The sequence below is a fragment of the Mandrillus leucophaeus genome, unplaced genomic scaffold, assembly GCF_000951045.1.
Source record: "Mandrillus leucophaeus isolate KB7577 unplaced genomic scaffold, Mleu.le_1.0 Scaffold506, whole genome shotgun sequence".
Classification (NCBI taxonomy): domain Eukaryota; kingdom Metazoa; phylum Chordata; class Mammalia; order Primates; family Cercopithecidae; genus Mandrillus; species Mandrillus leucophaeus.
In genome coordinates this window covers 53,866-79,932 of record NW_012105431.1, presented here as the reverse complement: position 1 = coordinate 79,932, position 26,067 = coordinate 53,866, and the positions used below count along the sequence as shown (strand labels likewise).

General features: G+C 40.7%; 1 protein-coding gene across 1 annotated transcript in view; it reads right to left on the bottom strand.

The window, feature by feature from the left end:
- The window catches only part of RNF216 (ring finger protein 216), a 157,948-nt gene extending 131,881 nt beyond the window's left edge, over nt 1–26,067 (bottom strand). Inside the window, exons 1-4 of the mRNA XM_011996248.1 lie at nt 25,994–26,067; nt 16,599–16,732; nt 3,764–4,435; nt 2,398–2,474 (exon numbers count right to left, since the gene is read on the bottom strand). Of these exons, the coding sequence (XP_011851638.1) occupies nt 2,398–2,474; nt 3,764–4,435; nt 16,599–16,732; nt 25,994–26,060 (950 nt within the window). The 5' untranslated portion in view covers nt 26,061–26,067. The remainder of the gene's footprint in view (nt 1–2,397; nt 2,475–3,763; nt 4,436–16,598; nt 16,733–25,993) is intronic.

Genomic DNA, 26,067 nt, shown 5'->3' with positions numbered 1-26,067 from the left:
CATCTCAAAAAATAAATAAATAAATAAATAAAATTTTAAAAGTTTGTATAATCCAAAAACTTCAAGACAGGAATCTAAAGTCGTTTCAAACTGACACTGCCCTTGGGGACTTGAAAGAAGCAAAAACAAACCTCTCTAAAGAAACCAACTCTATCAAGAACTCAAGACTTGAGCTTAGAGTCAAACTTAGAAAATACACAAGAAAATGAGGCACAATGGGAGCCAGCAGGAAGAACAGAGTAAGATTCCCAATAAGATTCCCAAGAACTTAACACATCAGAACAATCAAACTCACAAAGAAGCGATGATTATTGTTTAAAGAAATAAAAAAAGATTAAAAATGTAGGCAAAGAGCAAAATTCTAGGAAAATAACCAAGAGAATTAAAAGCTAAAATATCATAACTGAAAAACAGTAACACAGTGGATGAGTTAAAAGATTACACTCTGCTGAAGAGAAATTTGTGGGCTAGAAGACACCTGTGAAGAAATCGTCCAGAATGCATCTCAGAGACAAAGAGGTGAACTTAGAGACATGGAGATTGTGGGAGAAGAGTTACAGAAGACAAGAAACAGCTACAAAATTTCCAGAACTGACAACATCACCAATCTATGGCCTGGTAGTATATACTCTTAATGGTTTTGCTTTACTGAAAAGCATGTTAAGTAAAATTGATAAAGATTAAGGGAAGGCCAGGTGAAGTGGCTCACACCTGTAATCCCAGCACTTTGGGAGGCTGCGGTAGGCGGATCACCTGAGGCGAGGAGTTCAAGATCAGCCTGGCCAACATGGGGAAACTCTGTCTCTACTAAAAATATAAAAATTAGCCAGGCGTGATGGCGCATGCCTGTAATCCCACCTACTTGGGAGGCTGAGGCAGGAGAGTCACTTAAACCTGGGAGGCGGAGGCTGCAGTGAGCTGAGATTGCACCATTGCACTCTAGTGTAGGCGACAGAGTGAGACTCTGTGTCAAAAATAAATAAATAAATAAACAAACAAATAAAAATCTGATGACAGTGGTTGCCTCTGTACAGAGGTGGCATCAGACAAGGCCACTACTGGCTCCAACAGTGTCATTGTACAAATTAGAAAAAAGTACCTACATTGGGTTAAGTACCTGGAAAGGGGTCCTTCCTTCTCAGCCTCGGCAGGGAAGAAACCCACCTGCACCCCTGACTGAGAACTACAGTATAAGATAGGAACTTTGAGGAAAGGTGTTTAGTGAACTGTCTATTTTGTTTAAGTTTACCACCAGGCTGGGCACAGTGGCTCACGGCTGTAATCCCAGCACTTTGGGAGGCCAAGGTAAGTGGATCACGAGGTCAGGGGTTCAAGACTAGCCTGACCAACATGGTAAAACCCTGTCTCTACTAAAAATACAAAAATTAGCTGGGTGCGGTGGAGCACGCCTGTAATGCCAGCTACTCAGGAGACTGAGGCAGGAGAATTGCTTGAACCCGGGAAGTGAAGATCGCAGTGAGCCAAGATCACACTACTGCACTCCAGCCTGGGCAACAGAACAAGATTCCGTCAACAACAACAACAACAACAACAACAACAAATTACGACTATTTCACTTCTGCAGATCAGAAGGAGGGGAAACAGTATATTTTTCATTTTATATTCTTCAGGAAAACTTGTATTTTTAAAAAGCATATTTCAGACTTTAAAAAAAATTTTTTTTAAACAGAGACAAGATCTCACTCTGCCTCTCAGGCTGCAGTGTAGGAGCGTATCATAGCTCCCTGAAGCCTTGAATTCCTGGACTCAAGTAATCCTCTTCCTCAGCCTCCCAAAGTGCCAGGATTAAAGGTGTGAGCTATGTGTCTGGTCTATATTTATCCCTTTTATAATGAAAATTAAGAAATGCTTCTATGTATTTCTCCAGAGCGGTTGCAGAACACTTTGTTACAATTGTAGGGAAGAAAATGTCTTAACATCTTGACTAAAACATAGGTAGTATCAATCTCAGAAACAACTCAGCATCATAATTCTGTAACCATGCAGTATTCCATAAAATCCAGAAAACAGTCTGTATATCACTAACGTCAGAATGAACAAGGTCATTAAAAAAGACATGCCAAGTGAAATAAGCCAGTCAGAAAAGAATAAATACATGAAGCCCTGATAGCAGTCAAATCCATATAGAAAGAAAGTAGGATGGTGGGTGCCACTGGCTTGGGAGGGGGATGCGGAGTGAGTGTTTAATGGGGACAGTGTTTCATTTTGAGAAGAAGAAAGAGTTCTGGAGATGGATGGTAGTGATAGTTGCATAATAACGTTAATTTACTTAACACCACCAAATTGTATATTTAAAAATGATCAAAATGGTAAATTTTATATTATATATATTTTACCACAACCACTACCACAAAAAAAGCATGGTATTATACTTACACATTCAGATCATAATAATTCTTCAAATGAATTATTTCCTCAATAAACCCATTTGCTACATCTGGAAATCTTGCTTCCTAGAAACAAACAAGAACATAATTTATATTTCATTCACTAGAATGGTTTCAAATGCCAATACAAGACGGATGGCAAAAGTGTAATAAAATGACTAAAGACTAGAAAAGGGCTTTGAAGCAGGTCTGTGTGTGTCTTCAAAGTCAACACTAGTTCTCAGATTCATCTGTCTACATAGAAGATTAGGTCTAGAAAGGTCTTGAGAGATCTCATTCTCTGTCCCCATTTTACAGATCCATTCTTCATTGTTTCAACAAATATTGAGCATCTCTGTCTAGACAAAGGGAATCAAAACACAAATAAGTTACAATCTCATGCCAGCCCTCAAGCAGCTCACAACCTCGTGGCTAGATAAAAACACCTGGGTGGCTGGGCGCGGTGGCTCATGCCTATAATCGAAGCACTTTGGGAGGCCGAGGCAGGCGGATCACCTGAGGTCAGGAGTTCGAAACCAGCCTGGCCAACATGGTGAAACCCCGTCTCTACTTAAAAAAAACACAAAAATTAGCCAGGCGTGGTGGTATGCACCTGTAATCCCAGCTACTCAGGAGGCTGAGGCAGGAGAATCGCTTGAACCCAGGAGGCGGAGGTTGCTGGGACTACAGGCGCATGCCACCACACCAGGCTAATTTTTTGTTTTTTCAGTTGAGACAGGGTTTCACTGTGTTAGTCAGGACGGTCTTGATCTCCTGACCTTGTGATCCACCCGCCTTGGCCTCCTGAAGCGCTGGGATTACAGGCGTGAGTCACCATGCCCGGCTCTTATATTACTCTTAATATCACCACTAATAGAGCTTTGTAGGATGACAGAAACATTGTCCTCTATGCTTGATGATGAGGTAAGCTGTTAGCCTCATGTGGCTACTAAGGCTAAGATGTGACTGGTGCCACGGGAAAATTTTATTTAACTGTAAGACATTTAAATGTAAACTGCCACAAGGAGCTAGTAAGTGCCATATTGGACAGCATAGGTCTAGGTAATTCAATAAACCTGCTTTAAGGGTTTCCATTTGGAGTGAACTCAAGGAATTTGAAAAAAACGAGGAACTGCAGGTATGACAGCACCAGGCCACCATGATATGCAGTTAGAATCCCAGAGAGCTTCCTGAAGGGTTAAGTATAGTAAAGGAACCCCAATTCCATTTTCACTTCTTCAGAGTGTCTCTTTTCTGTATATCTAGATATGTACTTCTTAGAAAAATAAAGTCCACGCATACAACCTTTTTTTGCAATTAAAAAAAAGAAAGAAACTCAGTATATGTAGTGTCTGCATTTACTTGATAAAACTTACCGTTTCTTTCACTAATAGTTCAACAAGTTCTTGATCTACCTCTGCAGCTTCTTGCCCCCAAATGTTTTCCAAATTGGGCTCTTCAGATTCTTGCATTGGAAAGGCTGGACCTGGCTCTTCATCATCAATTGCTAACTGTTGGTCTTCAAACTCTCCTAGAGGATGGGCAGGCTGAGGAGAAGAGGGGCCTGAAATCCCACCTTGCTGGGGTTCTGGCCTTGGAAAAGCTGGCCCCGGGAATTCATGCTGAAACAACAAGCGGCCCAGTTCTGCTTCAGGCTGCCGTTCCTGAGGAACAACTTGGTTTGTTATTTCACGGGGCTGTTGGTTCAGAGACTGGAAGTAAGGATGATCTAACCAGCAGTCTTCTTCGATGGCCTGATCATCTGCTAGAGCAGCTGACTCTCCTGGATTTGATAACAGCTCTGTCTCTGAGTCTTCGGATGACTGGTTCTGAGTTTCTAAAGGATCGCTTTCTGTGTAAAGAAGGCTACTTTCTTCCAAGATGATGACTTTCTGCTCTGATCTGGGGTTGACAATGTCATTTGCTGCTTCGTTACGACTCGGTCCAGGCTTGGGTTCTTTTTCTATTTGGCCACTTGGCTTAGTGAATTCAGAGATTCCAGGAGGCCCAAGATCCAGAAATTCACCGTAGTCATCCTCAGAATCATCCTGTGCCCCAGAATCAAACAATGGGTTGTTACACACTGAAAAATAGCTGCTCTTATCTGATTCAAATGCTGCTCTAGACTTTTTAGGGCTTTCTTCTCCCAACCTTTTCAGATCTTGCCACTGGGCAGCTGGTTTGATGAGATTGGGTCGTGATCTCTGAGGTTTATTTGTCTAAGAAAAAATGAAATTTTAATAATTCAATTTCTTTCCTATGCCTATCCCTCCTTATGTACTTATATTGAGCTTCCGAGATAGGATAGGAAAGAAACAAAAACACCCTCCCCCTTAACAATACCTATATTTATATTTATCTTAACATTGAAATTTGATTACACTATGTAGTATCTGTAAGAATCAAAGTAGTCATTCATAGATTAAAGCTTGAGATAGAGTTTGAATTATAACTTATTTTTACTTTTGAGACAGAGTTTTCCTCTTTTACCCAGGCTGGAGTGCAACGGTGCGATCTCAGCTCACTGCAACCTCTGCCGCCCAGGCTCAGGCAACTCTTGTGCCTTAACCTTCCGAGTAGCTGGGATTACAAGCATATGCCATCATGTCCAGCGAATTTTTATATTTTTAGTAGAGATGGGGTTTCGCCATGTTGGCCACGCTGGTCTCAAACTCCTGGCCTCAAGTGATCTGCCTCCCTCAGCCTCCCAAAGTGCTGGGATTACAGGCATGAGCCACTGAACCCAGCCCTGAATTATAATTTAATCTGAGACCACTAAAACAAAAATAACTCCACAGCAGAGAAAACAATGAAAGAATGCTAACACATCAGAAGAATAAGAAATGTTCAAAAAACATATAAAAACAATCTAAATCTCATTAGCAACCAGCAAAATGAAAAATTAAAACAAGACAGTATTTTTTTCCCTGTAAAACTGGCAAACTTTTAAATCAGATAATACCAAGCATTGGTGAGGATGGTGAAAATTCTTTTTTTTCTTTTTTTTTGAGACAATCTCGCTCTGTCACCCAGGTTGGAGTGCAATGGCGTGATCTCAGCTCACTCCAACTTCCGCCTCCCAGGTTCAAGCGATTCTCCTGCCTCAATCTCCCGAGTAGCTGGGATTATAGGCACACACCTCCAAACCCAGCTAATCTTTGTATTTTTGGTAGAGACAGGGTTTCGCCATTGCCAGGCTGGTCTTGAACTCCTGACCTCGGATGATTGGCCCACCTTAGCCTCCCAAAGTGCTGGGATTACAGGCGTGGGGCACCATGCTTGGCCATGTGTGAAAATTCTTATACTATCATTTACTGCTGGTGAATTTAGGAGAGAAATTTGGCACTATTTATTAAAATAAAAAACGTAGCCCAGGTGCGGTGGCTCACACCTGTAATCCCAGCATTTAGGGAGGCCGAGGTGTGTGGATTGCAAGGTCAGGAGATCGAGACCATTCTGGCCAACGTGGTGAAATCCCATCTCTACTAAAAATACAAACATCAGCTGGGCGCAGTGGTGCATGCCTGTAATCCCAGCTAATCGGGAGGCTGACATAGTAGAACTGCTTGAACCAGGGAGTCAGAGGTTGCAGTGAACCGAGATGGTGCCACAGCACTCCAGCCTGGAGACAGAGCGAGACTCCGTCTGAAATAAATAAATAAATAAATACACAAATATATAAATATAAATAAAAAATGTGTATCTGTCACCATTTTTTCATAATGTTCTATAAACCCTTATCTATCTAAAAAGGGCATATACAAGAATATTCAGCATAAACAGAAAAAAGCCTAGAGACATTCTGAAGTTTGTCCCTGAGTGAACGGTTAAATAAACTATTACTTATTTGTGCTACAAAATACTCTACAACTGACCCCTACCAAAAAAGAGGTAGCTCAATCTGTACTGAAATGGAAAGCTTCGCTAAGAAATGCCATTAAGTGAAGAAAAGCAAGCTGCAAAATCATACACAGAATGATTCCATTTACTTAAAATACGTCAATAAGACACAAACAAAATCATTTCTAAAAGTATGTGTATGTACACACATGTATATACACATCGATACATACAAATTCAAAGAAAAGACCTGGAAGGATACATGCTAAACTGGTAACAACAGTTCCTCTGGGAAGTCCCTAGAAGAAAGGAGATGGTTCATCTCAGGCTTTAGGGTGGGTCCCTGAAGACTATGCCACTGAAGTAAAGGGGCAAGTTGGAAATACTCTGGACCTCCCAGGGACTGAATCCCAGTGTGGAGAGTTTAACTCCCTCAATGTGAGGTGCTGGTGCTCTTACTCTTCTTCAAGAAACCAATTAAGGTCCTCTTTAGAGAAACATAACATCATATAGAATCCCAAAATTTTCGTATGCAATGACTTACACTCAATCAAAAATAACTAGGCATACAAGAACTTAATGCGCAATAGAAAATCAAAACAAGAGAAGTAACAGACAACAGAAACAAATATACAGGGATTTCACACAGTGAAGTTATCAACATGAATTCTAAAATAACAGCATGTTTAGGGAAATAAAGGACTAGATTGAGAACTGTAATCAAGAAGTAGAAGAATCAAACGCAAATTCCAGAATGGAAAAATACAATAACTAAGGTTGGATGGATATATAGTATTTTAAGTAAATATAGTTGAAGAGAGAAATTAGTGCATTAAAAGCCAGGTCAGAATAGCCATAGTAAGGCATAGACAAAATGGACAATTACATAAGAGACCACGTCAAGAACAAAAAGGTCTTCAAAACATGTAACTGGAGTTGTAGAAGAGAAGACGCTGTTTCTTTGGTACAGGAAGAGGAAGGAAAAGAAGGGAGGGAAGGGAAGGAGGGGGACACATAATGGTTAGTTCAAATAACCATTTGAACTAAAAAAGGGATAAAGCGTAAGGAGTCACAGATGAAGAGGAAGTAGGACAGCCGTCTGTTTTGTTTAATTCTATAGAATATATTCAAAACCTCAAAGAATACACTGGTTCTGAAGACTCTAACAAACAAACAAAAAACAACCCTCAAAGAAATAAACAAAACTTCTGGGCCAGGTGCAGTGGCTCACGCCTATAATCCCAGCACTTTGGGAGGCCGACGTGGGCGGATCACAGGGTCAGGAGTTCAAGACCAGCCTGGCCAACATAGTAGAACCCCGTCTCTACTAAAAAAGACAAAAAATAAGCCAGCTGTGGTGATGGGCGCCTGTAATCTCAGCTACTCAGGAGGCTGAGGCAGGAGAATCGCCTGAACCCGGGAGGCGGAGGTTGCAGTGAGCCGAGATTATGCCACTGTACTCCAGCCCAGGAAATAGTGTGAGACTCTGTCTCAAAAAAAAAGAGAAAAGAAAACTTTGGGCCAGGCACAGCTGGCTCATGCCTATAACCCCAGCACTTTGGGAGGTGAGGCAGGTGGATCACCTGAGGTCAGAAGTTTGAGACCAGCCTGACCAACATGGTGAAACCCTATTTCTACTAAAAATACAAAATTAGCTGGGAGTGGTTGTGCATGCCTGTAATCCCAGTTACTTAGGAGGCTGAGGCAACAGAATTGCTTGAACCTGGGAGGCAGAAGTTGCTGTGAGCCAAGATCACACCACTGCACTCCAGCCTGGGCGACAGAGCAAAACTCCCATCTCCAAAAAGAGAAAAAAGAAAAGAAAAGAAAAGAAAACTTCTAAACTTTTTATGAAGTCAGAATCATGTTTATATATATAAAAAAAATCTGTCAAGGATATCATACGTACACACAAACCTATAGGCCAATCTCCACTTATGAGATCTACACAGAAAACATTAGTATTAGCAAAAGGAATCCCCAGCAGCACATTACGACTATATTACAACGCCACAACCAAGGGGAGTCTTTTCAAAGACAGTAACTTACCAACTAAGAGGTCAAGGAAGAAAAACCACATGACAATCTCTGTAAGATGTTGAAATCAAATGTAACAGAATCCTACATTCACTTCTAAAAAATTTTTTTTAAGCCAAAGTAAATAACTAGTTCCTTAACATAACTAAAAAAATGGTATCTCAAGCAAAAGGCACCATTAATGAAAAAACATTAAAAGTATTCCCATGTATGTCTGTGGCCATTCTTGTTCTTCTCTATCAAAACTATTAAAATTTTTGAGGAAGTACCATAATATAATTAGACAAGTCAAAGAAGTATGAAAATTGGAAAGATCAGATGCAAGTTTTCAAGAAATTAAGAGTCAACTGAAAAATCACTGTAGACAATAATGGTAAGGTGATTGACTATAAAATAAATATAAAAAACAACAAGGGTTGGGCATGGTGGCTCACGCCTGTAATCTCAGCACTTTGGGAGGCTGAGGCAGGCGGATAACTTGAGGTCAGGAGTTAAGAGACCGGCCTGACGAACATGGTGAAACCCCATCTCTACTAAAAACACAAAAATCAGTCGGGCATGGTGGCACACACCTGTAATCCCAGCTACTCGGGAGGCTAAGACAGGAGAATCGCTTAAACTCGGGAGGTTGCAGTGAGCCAAGATTGGGCCACTGCACTCTAGCCCCGGTGATAAAGCGAGACTGTCTTAAAAAAAAAAGTAACAAGAACACTTTTTACTCTCCACTTTGGAATGAAGCATGGCCTGATGCTAGAGTCACAATAAAGACAACTAAGATCCTTACACTATATTTGTTGTAATTTTGTCCTTTGACAGGTCTAGCAACCCAAAGGGACAGAGACTGATGATTCTGAGGTAACTCAAGGAACACAGGAAAACGGCTAACTCCCTTTTCTGGAGAGTAATGTTTTCCTCACGGAGCTGCAAGGGTTGGAAGTCCTTCTCAGGCCTGAGCTCTGCTGTCTTTTTAGCACCTGATCTCTCTGACTTTGAGGGTATCAAGGTTAGGCTGCACTGTGAGAGAGCATTTGACTTTGCAGTACCTAGGGTTAACCTGGGCTATGGCGGGGCACATGACTTTTGGGAATGTGAGGGCTCACAAAACACTGGCAAGAACTGTATTTTTTGCTCCCTCTTTGCAGAGGTCTTTATGGCTTGAATCAAGCCCCCAAGATTATGGCCAGAAAGAAATGTGGATGCCAACTCCATTTGCTGCTAGCATACAGGGGTGCAGTTTAAAGCTAACCAACCCCAGCTGTGTTGAGTGCAGGGAGGGTATAAACTCAGGCTTTTGGAATCTGTGGGTATGTGGATTCCTTTTCTTGCAGGCTTAGTTGAGGGAGGCCTCAGGTGTCTGACTGTGTTAGACAGAAACTGGAAAGTTATTGGCTACGTTGGACATCTTGGAGCCAAAGCCATCCCGGTCCTGAGATATACAAGGTCCAACATAAAAACAGCATCCCTAATTTCTAAAAATTGGAGTACTCTACCTTCTGGTAGTCCTGCCTTTTCATGTATAAAACTTCTGGCCCTAGAAGCTACAAATAGTTACAAAAGTGGCAAAACTTTACCGAAAATAATTCAGAATTATGATGACCATGATGTGGAATGTTGCAGATGAAAAAGAGTGTTCATCCAAGAAATTCACTTGAATCCTAGGCCTCCAAATTACACGGAAAGAACGAGATTCTTACTGACATTCAGAGGCCTCAAAGACACAACAGGATTCTAAAATAGCTTTTTTGAAAGATTCACTGCAAAAAGCTAATGAAAAACTAGAAATGCAAAATTACCTCCCATACCAAAGACAGATAAACTAATGTAACTCCCACCGCTCTCATTTTACCTGAATACTGCATCTACTCCTGAATATTCACAGTCTACTAACTTTGAGTTGCCCTTCTTCTCTGAAAAAAACAGTTCAACTGTTTCCTTATAAAACAGAACAAACTGAAAATATAGCACATAATTCCTGACTTACATGCTATGGATAAAAACAGGCCATAGTTTAAAAATGTCCTAAACCTGGGGAAGATTTTCAAACATTTTTTAAAGAAATCAGTGTCTTAATTATAACTTATGACCCTAGGATACCTGACTTTTACCAGCTAACATACATTGGTGGGACCAGGGGAAGGAGAGGGAGTAAAAACGGATAAAAGCAGCAGAAGCAGAATGTTATTTTCCTGAGGATGATATTCAGGACCTGACAAGTACCATCCAGTCTACTTATGGGCCATGCAAAGCCTGAAATATCAGAAGTGACCTTTAGAAAGCCATTCCCAAAATATTTCAGCTCTATGGTGTTATCTGAAAGCAAAATAGATGCCCCTTTATAAATTAAGACAGATCCTAAATTTTGTCTGTTTTTTAAAAATTAAGACAAAGGCAGACACAGGCCATGCGTGGTGGCACACACCTGTAATCCTAGCTACTCTGGAGGCTGAGGCATGAGAATCACTGAACCCAGTAAGTGGATGTTGCAGTGAGTCAAGATTGCAATACTGCACCCCAGCCTGGGAAACAGAGGGAGACTCCATCTCAAAAACAAAAACAAACAAAAAAATTAGATACAGGGTCCCAGGCTGAAGTACGGTGGCACAATCATAGCTTACTACAGCCTTGAACTCCTGGGCTCAAGTGATCTTCCTGCTAGGCCTCTCAAAGCACTGGGATTACAGGTTTTGAGCCACTATGTCTGGACTGACCTTTAAGGTTAAGGAAACAAAAGTTACCTATGAGGTCAGGGTTCACGGTGACTGGTATGGCAACTCCCTAAATTCCTATGCTCCATGAAAAACCAAACTCTTGCTAAGCTCCCTACCAACAGGGTGTATCAGGCAAATATCAGACCCCTCCCTAACTCCGATTTACAACCCAGAAACCCACTACAACTCTTATTGGGACAGAAGACTGGCCTTACAAACATCGTTTTCTGATAAATGACTACATATAGATCTTAAACCAGTTTCTGCCAGCTTATAGAGGCTGCACACAAACTGTCTTTGTGCCCTACAGTTCACCTTTTGAAGGAAAAAGCCAAATTCCACCTCATTTTAATGCTGAAACTCTACCCCAGGGAAGCTCTGGTTAGTCTTTGGCAGCCCTGAAGTCAGTAACTGATTAAGAAACTCATCAGGAAAGCTAAATTCCGAGTAGCTGGGATTATAGGAGCTCACCACCATGCCCAGCTAATTTTTGTATTTTTAGTAGAGACGGGGTTTCACCATGTTGGCCAGGCTGGCTTTGAACTTCTGACCTCAAGTGATTCGCCTGCCTTTGCCTTCCGAAGTGCTGGGATTACAGGCATGAGCCACCACACCCAGCTACCATCTAGTCTTAACTGGGCCTTTACCTTTGCCTTTTTTTGTTTGGACAAATTAGTATAGTGTTTAGATCTAAGATTTGTAAAATGTCTACCTTTTTTCATCTGGGAGTCACCTCTGTGGAAGTGCCAACTGAGAGGTGCCAGGTTAGCAATTGCTTGGGGGCACTGTAACAGGTGATTGAAGGACTGATGGTCTAAAGAGGGGATGGAAACTATGTTGACTCTTAAATGACATGGTTTGAACTAACAGGGTCCACTTATACGTGGATTTTCTTCACTTGCAACACCCAGTATCTTCCCTAGCCAACTCAGTGTGAAGACCACACAGATAAAGACCTTTATAATGATCCACTGCCACTTAATGAACAGTAAATATATTTTCCTTAGGATTTTCTTGTTTTTTTTTTTTTTTTGAGACAGAGTCTCGCTCTGTTGCCACCCAAGCTGGAGTGCAGTGGCCTGATCTTGGCTCACTGCAACCTCTGCCTCTCGGGTTCAAGCAATTCTCTGCCTCAGCCTCCCAAGTAGCTGGGATTAAAGGTGCCCACTACCATGCTGGCTAATTTTTGTATTTTTAGTAGAAACAGGGTTTCATCATCTTGTCCAGGCTGGTCTTGAACTCCTGACCTCATGAGTCTTGAACTCTTGGCCTCAGCCTCCCAAAGTGCTGGGATTACAGGCGTGAGCCACCCTGCCCAGTTTATGACTTTCTTAACCTTTCCTCAGCTTACTTTAAGAATGCAGTATATTATATATATATACACACACACACACATATATATACACACACATAATATACTAGTTAGTATATCATGATTAAGCATGTTAATCAACCATGTTATTGGTCAATAGTATGCTATTAGTAGTTAAGTAGTTATTAAGTAGTATTAAGCAGTTAAGGCTTTGGTCAACAGCATGCTATTAGTACTTAAGTTTTTGGGGAGTCAAAAGTTATATGCAGATTTTAAATTGCACAGGGGTTGGCACCCCTAACCACTATGTTGTTCAAGTGTAAACTGTATTTGAAAACTGGCAAATAAAGAATCTTAATGAAGGTTGTAAGATCTGCTTCTCTGTCTCTCTGTGTCTATATATGTGTTATGTGTGTGTGGTATTTCTCTACCAAAATATATCAGAGAACTCTAATAATTGGTTTAAGGAAAAAGTAAGCACTTCAATCTTTTATCAGAAAAACAGGACCCAACTCCAATGCCTTTTAGTTCACACGACTTGGATATTTTTGGTAAGAAAGACCATTTGGAAAACAGCTGTGTGTCTTCTGATCAGCAAAAATGCCCAAGTATTTTTTTTTTTTTGAGACGGGGTCTCCCTCTGTCATACAGGCTGGAGTGCAGTGGCACGATTTTGGCTCACTGCAACCTCCATCTCCTGGGTTCAAGTGATTCTACTGCCTCAGCCTCCTGAGTAGCTGGAATTACAGGCAATGTGCTACCATGCCTCGCTAATTTTTGTATTTTTAGTGAGACGAGGTTTCACTATGTTGGCCAGGCTGGTCTCGAACTCCTGACCTCAAGTGATCCACCGCGCCGGGTCTATATGGATGTTTTTTATATTCCAAGATTATATAAAGCTCTTAGAAATCTGATATGTCTTGGTATATATGCTATCAGTCATAATTTTGGTTTAGAAATAACTAAATTTCCTTGTCAACTGTGTCACTATAATGAACTCTCATCAGGTTTTTAACCGCAACCATTTTAAGTCTTGCTGTCCATAGTTATTTTGTTCTGACATTTTCTGAAAGCTCTCTGCAAGCAATTATAATCCGTAAGTGCTGTGTCTTCAAAGATGTATATGCGAAAAATGAAATGAATGCTGACAAATACAGGTTTGAGTTCACACTATTGGACTAAATATTCAAAATTCTAATGAAGAAACTAATGAATTTGTGTAACTGCTAACCAAGATCAAACAGCAAGAATTAATTACATGAGACTGAATTGATTAAAGAAGAATCATGGGTTTTTATGGCTTCTTTATTTGAAACACTGCTGGTTCTTTTAATGTTTTGTTTGCCAGATTTAAGGAAACTTTTTTCTTTTAAGGTTTTTATAGCTTATCGCAATTTGGTAAAGTATACTTTTATAATAAAAATGAAAATATTTGCTTTTCCTCCCAACAGGTTCCCTCCAGAATTTGCAAACTATTCATGAGTATTCTTATTTTTATGGCAATATCATTATTTGCATAAGTTCAATAAGAATCTTTCCTTTTAATAAAAGGACACAACTGGAAACTGGTTATGTTACCAAGGCTTTGAATGGAATGCCACATTTCAATATGTGCAAACAATGCCTGGCTTTAAGCGTTCCCTGCCTTACAGTGAGTAAATCTGTCTCTTCCTGGCAGGCTCAGGAACCTCCAGATGTTGGATACAGCAGGCAAAGACTAATGTCTGTCCTGGTTTCGCTTCCTAGCAGAGACATTTTTTATAGACCAATTTGAGATTCCTTGTCAAAATTTCCAGCAAAGGAAATTTAAATATGTGCTTTCAAATACGTGGTTAGTCAGGCAAATTGGTCTTACTGTGATTATCTTTGGTAGAAATGGGAGTGACTGTAGAGAGAAAAATTACATTTCAAAAGAAAACTCCAGTATGCCTGTTATTTAGATTGTAGCCCTGTTTATTGAGTTTTTATTATCTACCTGTACATTGCACTGAATTCTGAATTCTTTTAGTTTTCTCTAACATCTGACTACGACTATCCAATGAAGGAGAATTGCTCAGTTCCTGAAGCCCTATAAACTAAAGCTGGACAAATCGATGTAAATTGCAAGGAATAAGTCTCACGCCTAATGCATGGGCCACACAGAGTCCACTAGGATGGCCAATGCCACAATCAGAGACATTCACAACTGCAAACCACATCGGAGCAAGATTCCCTCTCATAGTAAGACTCTTACCCTCCTTAATTTTTCCTTACTTACGCCTAACTCTTATGTGGCAGGCAGGACAACGCTGTAGTTAAAATTTCGCCATCAGTAGCCTCTGCAGGTAACTTGCACTCCCTGCTTTAATTTAACTCAGTCATGGGATGCAAGATTACCTACTAACTTTACAGAGAAGAATCTGTGCAGTTGATGACGCTTCCTGTTGCACACAGATAAACACATCAGGTATTGCAGAGCAGACTACTTGGTTAAAACAAGGTAGATTCCTTGTCTAACCATTTGGTTTTAGTTGGGGCCCTAGCCGAGGAGCATACTCCACCCAAACTCTTGGTATTATCCTCCTTACAGTCATAACAGTAGTCTCCTGGGTGTGCCGTATCCCCTCAAAAAGTTTTAAATGTTTCCATACAGCTACCTGTCAAATGCCAAATGGTCTTTCTCCAGCTGGAACAAAAACCAAAAAAAAAAAAAGTGTGATAATGAGGACACCAGAACCTATAAAGTGTATGCTGGGATTAGAAACCCAAAATGATGGTAACTGACAGTGGCAATGATGCCTTAAGGTTTGGTCAGGCCCTGGGTGAAAGCCTAACAAAAAATGAGGAATTGTTAAATAAAAATTATAGGAGGTCACTGTTTTGGACTAAGTGTCTGCACTAGACCCCAAAAGACTAGACTAAAACTCAAAACAGAATCATCCATGTAAGTTTCATGTTACCAAACTCAAACCTGGGAAGTTCATTTGACCTTCCTAGAAATCGAGAGAAAGAGTGAACAACCAATTTCTTAAACAGGGCAGTTTAAATCTTCAATGGGTATCATAATGAATTTCCCTCTGCTTTAATCCTTATATGGGAAAGGTGGCCTGAAGCAGCCTGTTAACTAATCAGTTATTTTTCTCTTTGTCTCCTTGTCCCAGCCTGACAAGAGAAGTAACTTTGAAAGGACTTTGCTTCTGCTCTCTTTAGTCCTTCTCTGTCTATAAAGCCAACCGCTTTTGCTCAGCTCAGAACACCTACTGAATTTTATGGAAGGAAGTGTTGTTTGGTTCTAGAACCACAATAAAGCCAACTGGGATCTTTAAACTAAAAAAAAAAAAAAAAAAAAAGAGGCAACAGACTTGTAGTTTAAAAAACACAGTTTAAAAGTACAATGAAAGGGCCGGGCGCGGTAGCTCATGTCTATAATCCCAGCACTTTGGGAGGCCGAGGTGGGGCGGATCACGAAGTCAGGAGTTCGAGATCAGCCTGGCCAAAATGGTTAAACTCGTCTCTACTAAAAATACAAAAATTAGCCAGGTGTGGTGGCAGGCACCTGTAATCCCAGCTACTCGGGAGGCTGAGGCAGGAGAATTGCTTGAAATCAGAAGGTGGATGCTGCAGTGAGCCGAGATCACGCCACTGCACTCCAGTCTGGGCAAAAGAGCGAAACTCCGTCTCAAAAAAATAGAAGTACAATGAAAGAAAAGATGTCATTCACAAAAGCAACAGAAAATATAAAATAACCAAGAAAAACAAAAAATGTTTAAGATCTATATTAAGAAAAATTCAAAATGCTTTCTGGCTGAGGAATATAAAAGAACTCTTGACTATATGAAAAGACAAAATTTGTTCTTGGTTAGAAAGAGCAGGATCATAAAAATTGCTCTATAAATATAACAGGAAGATTTGTTTTGGATTAGGCAAACTGATTACATATATATTTATATTTTGGAATTTTAAAAGTTGATTGTAAACTCCATATAAAAATTTAAGTGCGAGAATATCCAGGATGATTCTGAAAAATGTGGGATAATATGGAGAGAATAAGGCCAATCCAACAGTAAGATACACCATAATGTTGTAGCAATGACAACAGTGCAATCTGGTGCATTAATAGTCAAATGGAACAACAGTGCAGATACTCAATCCAGAAGCAGACTGAAACATACAGCTTCTAAATCTAAGGGTACCTGAGGTAGAATGGAAAAGAGGTTCTCAGAACGAGTACAAGAGGTGCTCTCAGCTGTTCCACAACAAGGCCCACAAGAGTGGCTGAATACTTAGATCACCAACTTGCAATAATGTCTCAATGTAAGTTTAAAGAAAACTCACTTCTGTCAGGATGACATCATCATCCAGGTCCTCTTCTTCATGCTGCTGAGCAGCTGGGGTGACCAGCATTGGAATCCCTTCCTCATCTGAGGAGTCAGATATGGTGATGGGCCCATCTCTGAGATTGATCCACTCTACAGGAAAGCAGAGAACACTGTTACTGGGAGGCTGGCAGTACCACATCCAACCCTTTAAGTATGTCCTGACAAGGGTACAGCCTAAAGTCAACTTCATGGCTACTACTGTAACGTACCTCCTTAGGCAGCCCACGCACTTAGGCAATAAGAGCCATGTTTCTATGCTGACTTTTGCCAATAACACATTTTGGGAACTGCTAGAGAACATCTGACAATTACTATGCTCAAGACTGTAACTTTTTCTCACACTAGGTTGGAGAAATCTGTTCATAAAATTTTCTGGACTGCCAATTTCTTTAAAGTGAAATAATGGTCTCCCAATCCATCTCTATTCCTCCCGGGAATATGTGGCTATTTTATTTAAATTGTTTGGTCTGAAAAAATTATCACTCAAAAATAGTAAAAGTTTAATTATTTAAATTATTGAAATTTGCTCATCTTAAACACAAACTTTAAGAATCATTTAGGCGAACCTATTTCAATGCTTTAGTCAAGCACCCATTTAGCACCTATGACAGTCAGCAATTTAACTTTCCAAGTTTCCTTTAAAATATATAATCTAACCATCTAGATGTAGTAATTCTATTCAAGGTCTTTATTTCCTTTTATCAATTTGAAAACAGGCCATGTTTGATAAGAATTACCGGGTAACACAAACTGGTATTTTTTCCTGTCTAGTTCCATAGGAATATCAAAGGTTAAATTCGACAATTTAAAAAAGCACTAGCCGGGAGCAGTGACTCACGCCTGTAATCCCAGCACTTTGGGAGGCCAAGGTGGTTGGTTCATGAGGTCAGGAGTTTGAGACCAGCCTGACCAACATGGTGAAATGTTGTCTCTACTAAAAACACAAAAATTAGCCAGCTGTGGTGGCACACGCCTGTAATCCCAGCTACTCAGGAGGCTGAGGCAGGAGAATCATTTGAACTCGGGAGGCAGAGGTTGCAGTGAGCTGAGATCGTACCACTGCACTCCAGTCTGGGTGACAGTGAGACCGCGTTTCAAATTAAAAAAAAAAAAAAAGTCATTAAGTGACCTAAAAGAATGGAAGAAGAAAGAAGAGAGAAGAAAAGAAAGAGGCATCTCATCACTGCAATTTCTGAAATTCTTCCATTAAAGCTGTAATATTTTTCTTTTGTGTGTGTGTTGTGTGTGTGTGTGTGTGTGTCTGGGACAGGGTCTTGCTCTATCACCCAGGCTGGAGTACAATGTTGTGATCATAGCTCACTGCAGCTTCAACCTCCTAGGCTCAAGCAATCCTCCCACCTCAGCTTCTCAAGTAGCTAGGACACACTACAATGAACAGTTAATTAAAAAAAAAATTTTTCTGGCCGGGCGCGGTGGCTCAAGCCTGTAATCCCAGCACTTTGGGAGGCCAAGGTGGTTGGTTCATGAGGTCAGGAGTTTGAGACCAGCCTGACCAACATGGTGAAATGTTGTCTCTACTAAAAACACAAAAATTAGCCAGCTGTGGTGGCACACGCCTGTAATCCTATTCCTCCCGGGAATATGTGGCTATTTTATTTAAATTGTTTGGTCTGAAAAAATTATCACTCAAAAATAGTAAAAGTTTAATTATTTAAATTATTGAAATTTGCTCATCTTAAACACAAACTTTAAGAATCATTTAGGCGAACCTATTTCAATGCTTTAGTCAAGCACCCATTTAGCACCTATGACAGTCAGCAATTTAACTTTCCAAGTTTCCTTTAAAATATATAATCTAACCATCTAGATGTAGTAATTCTATTCAAGGTCTTTATTTCCTTTTATCAATTTGAAAACAGGCCATGTTTGATAAGAATTACCGGGTAACACAAACTGGTATTTTTTCCTGTCTAGTTCCATAGGAATATCAAAGGTTAAATTCGACAATTTAAAAAAGCACTAGCCGGGAGCAGTGACTCACGCCTGTAATCCCAGCACTTTGGGAGGCCGAGACGGGTGGATCACGAGGTCAGGAGATCGAGACCATCCTGGTTAACACGGTGAAACCCCGTCTCTACTAAAAAAATACAAAAAACTAGCTGGGCAAGGTGGCGGGCACCTGTAGTCGCTGCTATTCGGGAGGCTGAGGCAGGAGAATGGCGTGAACATGGGAAGTGGAGCTTGCAGTGAGCTGAGATCTAGCCACTGTACTCCAGCCTGGGCGACAGAGTGAGACTCCATCTCAAAAAAAAAAAAAAAATTTTTTTTCTTGTGGAGATGGAGTCTTACGATGTTCCTATACTGGCCTTGAACTCCTGGCCTCAAGTGATCCTCCCACCTCAGCCTCCCAAGAAGTCACTGGGATGACAGGCATGAGCCACCATGCCTGACTTAATTGTGAATTTTTAAGGATGAGGATTTGCCAAGCTCCTCATTCAGCCATTTCAGAAGACACATGTATGGGGGATCATTCTGAAGAGATACTGAGCAAAGAAAAGCTCTAGACATTGGTACATGAGGCACAGGAGTCAAGAGAGAAAAGATACACCACTGAAAATGGCCATAGTGAATAAGACCCCTGCATCCACAGGAAATTGTAGATTCCTCTCTTGAAGACCTGACCCAAGAAAAAGGTCATTAAGTGACCTAAAAGAATGGAAGAAGAAAGAAGAGAGAAGAAAAGAGGCATCTCATCACTGCAATTTCTGAAATTCTTCCATTAAAGCTGTAATCTTGGTGTACCCAATGAAAAAGTTGGTTTAGGTTGGGCACGGTGGCTCACGCCAGTAATCCCAGAACTTTGGGAGGCCCAGACAGGCAGATCACTTGAGGTCAGGAGTTCGAGACCAGCCTGGCCAACATGATGAAATCCCATCTCTACTATAAATACAAAAATTAGCCCGGTGTGGTGGCATGCAACTGTAATCCCAGTTACCTGGGAGACTGAGGCAGGAGAATCGCTTGAACCTGGGAGGTGGAGGCTGCAGTAAGCCAAGATCATGCCACTGCACTCCAGCCTCGGTGCTAGAGCAAGACCCTGTCTCAGGCAAAAAAAAAAAAAGAAAGGAAAGACAGGAGAGAGGGAACTGAAGGAAAGGAAGGAAAGGAGAGAGGAGAGGAGGAGGAAAGGAGGAAAGGAAGGAAGGGGAGGGAAGGGAAGAAAAGGGAGGGGAAGGGAGGAAGAAGGGAGGAGGGGAGGAAGAAGGGAGGAAGTAAGGGAGGAAGGGAGGAAAGGAAAGGAAGAAGGAAGGAAAGACGGAAGGAAGGAGGGAGGGAGGGAATGAATGAACCTATCACCTTATAATGAAGTCCAGTGTTTGACAAGATACCACCCAACATACCACATGTAAGGTTCCAATTAGCTTTTCAAAGTATAACAACACAGCATGCTCTACAAATCAAGTGTACAGCTCTATGAATTAACACAAAAGGGACATCTGTGTATAATCACCACCACAAGGTCAGGAAATATTTATAGCACATTAGTAGCCTCCCTGTGCTTCTCCCAATCTCTGCTCTCCTTCATCCCCAAAGGGAGGATTTCTAATTGCACAGATAAGTTTTGCATGTTTTTGAGTATATATTCTGTGTCTGGCTTTCTTGCAAATAATGTCTGAGATACATCCATATTGCATGCTGCTATAATTCTTTGTTGTATATAATCCACTATATGAATACAACATAAATTACTCCTTCTGTTGATAGACATTTGAGTACATGGCAGTTTAGGCTATCGTGGATAATGCTATTATGAACACTCTTGTGCAAGTCTTTGGTGTACTCATTTTAGTTGCATACATTCTAGGAGTGGAAATGCTGAGTCATAGGGTAAGCATATGCTCCATTTTGGCAGTTAACACTAAACAAATTTTCCAAATTATACCAATTTACACTCCCATCTGCAGCGTAGGATAGTATGCTGCTTCACGTCCTTATGGGAACACAACCATGCTCCTTCATTTATATACTGTCTATAGATTCTGACATGGTTTGGCTGTGTCCCCATCCAGAATCTCATCTTGAATTGTAATCCCATAATCCCCACGTGTCAAGAACGGGACCAGGTGGAGGTAATCGGATCATGGGGACAGTTTCCCCCATTCTGTTTCCATGATTGTGAATCTTGAGGTATCTGATGGTTTTATAAGCACTCACATTTCCCCTGCTTGCACTCACTCTATCCTGCCTAAGAAGGTGCCTGCTTCTCCTCTGTCTTTTGCCATGATAGTAATTTTCCAGAGGCCTTCCCAGCAATGTGGAACTGGGAGTCAATTAAACCCCTTTCCTTTATAAATTACCCAGTCTCAGGCATTTCTTCATAGCAGTGTGAAAGTGGACCAACACAGTTGCTTTCATGCTACAATGGTATAGTTGAATAGTTGCAACTGAAACCACATGGCCTGCAAGGCTAAAATATTAACTTAACTCTTTAAATTTGCTGAGCCCTAGTTATATTGGCTCACTGCAACCTCTGCCTCCTGGGTTCAAGCGATTCTCGTGCCTCAGCCTCCCAATTAGCTGGGATTACAGGCTTGCAACATCATGCCCAGCTAATTTTTGTACTTTTAGTAGAGATGGGGTTTCCCCATGTTGGCTAGGCTGGGTTTGTTTTTGTTTTTTGTTTTATTTTGCGACAGGGTCACTCTCTGTTGCCCAGGCTGGAGTACAATAGCATGAACCCAGTCCTCCGCAGCCTTGACCTATTGGGATCAAGTGATCCTCCCATCTTGGTATCCGAAGTACCTGGGACCTGGTGAACCCAACACCACCATACCCAGCTAATTGTCTTATATTTAATTTTTTGTAGAGATAGAAATCTCACCATGTTGTCCAGGCCGGTCTCAAAATCCTAGGCTCAAGTTATCCTACCACTTTGGCCTTCCAAAGTGCTGGGATTACAAGCATGAGCCACTGCACCTGGCTGAGCTTTTTACTTCTTGTCTAATGTATCTTAGGCCACAAGTTTTCTTCAAAACATGGCATTACATGTATCTCATAAATATAAGACGCTATATTTTCATTATCATGTAATTCAAAATAATCTTCTAATTTTCATTGTGATTTCTTCTTATACTGGGTGCAGAATCCCACCTATGTTTATTACATTTTTGACCGCGTTCTTCCAATCTTCTATATTCATACAAGTGTGTGTGTGTGCTTGCTCTTTCAGTTACTGAAACAAGTCTTAAAAATCCCCACTATAATGGTGTATTTGTCCAACTCTGTTTTTAGATTTGCCAATTTTTGCTTTATTTTTCTATCATGTTACAAAGCATACAGGGATTAGCACTATTTTATCTTCCCAGTGTACTGAAACTTTTATCATTATGAACTCTATCAATGCTTCTGGCTGGAGTTTCTATCAATTTTATCAGATATTACACAGATATATCAGCTTTTTTTGGGGGGGTATGTGTGTGGCCATATACATGATGTACCTTTTTTCATTCCTGACAAAAACTTTTTAAATCTTTATTTTACCTTCATTTTTAAGCCTATTTCCACTAGGTATAGAATCATAGATGAGTAGGCAAAAACACTACTTAGCAATAAAAAAGGAATGAATTACTGATATATGCGACAACAGGGATGAATCTCAAAACATTACCTTTTTTTTTTTTTTTTTTGTCGCTCTGCCGCCCAGGCTGGAGTGCAGTGGCCGGATCTCAGCTCACTGCAAGCTCCGCCTCCCGGGTTTACGCCATTCTCCTGCCTCAGCCTCCCGAGTAGTTGGGACTACAGGCGCCCGCCACCTCGCCCGGCTAGTTTTTTGTATTTTTTAGTAGAGACGGGGTTTCACCGTGTTAGCCAGGATGGTCTCGATCTCCTGACCTCGTGATCCGCCCGTCTCGGCCTCCCAAAGTGCTGGGATTACAGGCTTGAGCCACCGTGCCCGGCCTAAAACATTACCTTTCACAAAAGAATTCAGGTACAAAGAAAATATACAGTATGTATAATTCCATTTATATGAAATTACAGAGTGAAAAAAAGCAGATTAGTAGTTTCCTTAGGCCTGGAGTGGGGTAAGAACTGACTGCAAAGAGGCACAAGGGAATCTTTTTGGAGTGACAGAAAATGTTCTATATCGTAATTGAGGTGGTATATTCATTTGTCAAAACTTACTGAACTATACACTTCAAAAAAAAAACTACAGAGGTTGATGCATAATAAAAATTACTAATGTTGGCCAGGAGCAGTGGTTCATGCCCTGTAATCCTAGCATTTCGTAAGGCAGAGGCAATTGGATCACTTGAGCCCAGCAGTTCAAGACTAGCTTTGCCAGGCAACATTGTGAGACCCTCTCTTGTTTAAAGAAAAAAAAAATTAATGCAGCTAATAAAAACAAAACTTTATACACCTGAAAAAAGTTCTCAGGATGGGTGCAGAGTAAACATACTCGTCTAACAAAACACATCTCCAAAGTCAGTAATTTTCCAAAAGGAATTAGTTGTTCTTAAAGAAACTGTTCAAGTATATTTAAGATCCAATTAAAAAACAAAAAACAACTACAACATTAATTGGATATACATGTACAGAAAATTTTGAAATGATCATAAATACAAGTTATAACTAAGATTAAAAATTGCCTGAATCCAATAAATTATGGTTACAATCACTACCAAGTTAGAATACACTATTAATAAAACCCTGAAAATTAGTCCTTCTTTTGTACTCATAATTTGCATAGCTTGAGCAATTTTGTTACTCTTGACTTATTTACCCAATAAAATTTGCTCAATTTTAAATGCTCTGAAAGCCAAATACACAGTTGACTCTTGAGCAACACTGATTTGAACAGTGTGGGTCCACTTATTTGCAGATTTTCTTCCACTTGTGTTACTCCTAAAACAGCAGAACTGCACAAGGCTTTCAGGAGCCTATCCCTTGCACCAGTGTGCCCTGAATGTGAGATGTGGAGTCAAAGGAGATTATTTTGGACCTTTAAGATTTAATGACTGCCCTACTGGGTTTTGAACTTGTGTGGGACCTCTCGCGCCTTTCTTTTGGCCAATTTCTCCCTTTTGGAACAGGAGCATATACTCAATGTATGTACCCCCAATTGTATCTTGGGAATAACTAACTTATTTTTGACTTTACAGGCTCATAGGTGGAAGGGATTAGACTTGTCTCAGATAAGACTGAACTTTTGAGTTAATGCTGGAATGAGTTAAGACTTTGGGGACTGTTGGGAAGGCATAATTGTATTTAGCAATGTGAGAAGGACAAGACATTTGGGAGGCGCTGGGGCAGAATAGTATGGTTTGGATCTGTGTCCCTCTCCAAATTTCATATTCAACTGTAATCCCCAATGTTGGAGATGGGGCCTGGTGGGAGGTAATAGGATCATGGGGGTGGTATTTCATAAATGATTTAGCACCATCCCCTCTGGTTACAACAGTGAGTTCTTGTGAGATCTGGTTGTTTAAAAGTGTGTGGCACCTCTTCCCCAATCCCTCTTATTCCTGCTCCAGCCATGTGAGACAAGCCTGCTTCCCCTTCTCCTTCTGTCATGATTATAAGTTTCCTAAGATCTCCCCAGAAGCAGAGGCCACTATGTTTCCTATACAGCCTACAGAATTGTGAACCAATTAAACCTCTTCTCTTTATTTATAAATTACCCAGTCTTGGGCATTTCTTTACAGCCAGTGGAGAACCAACTAAAACAAGGACCAACCCCTCTTCTTCCACCTCCTCTCCAGCCTACTCAATGTGAGGATAATAAAGATGAAGACCTTCAGAATGGTCCACTTCCACTTAAGGAATAGCAACTATATTCTCTTCCTCTTCCTTATGATTTTCTTAATAACACTTCTTTTCTGTAGTTCACTTTATTATAAGAATACAGTATACAAAACATACAATATATAACACATGTGTTGACTGTTATCAGTAAGGCTTCCAATCAACAGTAGGCTATTTGTACTTAAGTTTTGGTGGAGTCGTTTTTCTTCTTTTTTTTTTTTTTTTTGAGACGGAATCTTTGCTCTGTCGCCCAGGCTGGAGTGCAGTGGCGCAATCTTGGCTCACTACAACCTCTGCCACCCAGGTTCAAGCGATTCTCCTGCCTCAGCCTCCCAAGTAGCTGGGACTACACGTATGTACCACCACGCCCACCTAATTTTTGTATTTTTTAGTAGAGACAGGGTTTCACCATGTTGGTCAGGCTGGTCTTGAACTCCTGACCTCGTGATCCACCAGCCTCGGCCTCCCAAAGCGCTGGAATTACAGGTGTGAGCCACCACGCCTGGCCTGGGGGAGTCATTTTTCTAAAGTCAAATGTAATTTACTCTCTACTAGAAAAATCATCTTTGTAAACACAAAATATTATCAACGGGAGAAAACAAAACCAGTATAACCTCTCCCATGGAATTTATAATTGCAAAAAATGAACATCAGGGTTCTACACCTCAGCATGAATTTTTTCCTTTTAGCCCAAGTGTAAATGTGAATTCGAACTTAACAGGAAATTTCATACACATTTAAGAATGTTATAGAATAGCAAGCACTATTCCCTTTAAAAATCAATAAAATTCCCCAAAACTTTAATAACTGTAGAACAGGCCGGGCGCAGTGATTCATGCCTGTAATCCCAGCACTTTGGGAGGCTGAGGCGGGCGGATCACCTGAGGTCGGGAGATCAAGACCAGCCTGACCAATATGGAGAAACCCCATCTCTACTAAAAATACAAAATTAGCAGGGCGTAGTGGCACATGACTGTAATTCCAGCTACTCGGGAGGCTGAGGCAGGAGAATCGCTTGAACAGAGGAGGCGGAGGTTGTGATGAGCCAAGATTACGCCATTGCACTTCAGCCGGGTAACGAGCGAAATTCCGTCTCAAAAAAAGAAAAGAAAAAACAAAACAAAACAAAACAAAACTGTAGAACAAAAAAATACATGTTCCAAAATTCCCCTCAAAGCCAGAATATTCTGGCAAAAAAGAAATTAAGGATCATGGGAGGACAAGACTGGTTCAGCATCATCTGTAGTATTTCAGGTCATAAAGGCCTAGTGGAGCACTCCTTTATAATCATCACGCCTTCAAAAACTGATGCTGACACTCTCTCTTAAGACTCAATGACTGCACATTAACAGTGTCTTGCCAGCAAATTAACAGCTTATTAATCTCGTTGTAATGAATGAGTCTTACACTTCATTCATGCCAGCAATATCATTATCTGATATAATTCTAGTCTAGTCTTTTTATATCTAAAAATGAAATGTCCCTGGATTCTAAATGGTACAAAATAGGATCATTTCAAAAGACAGAGCTGTGATACTAAAATAAAAAGCCACAGGGAAAGAGACAAAGTGAGAGCAAACAACTTACCTTGTCCCCGATGGCAGTGAAAGTTGTTCAAGTGAATCACCTCTTCATTGCTGTTTCCCTCTGCCATTTTCAAA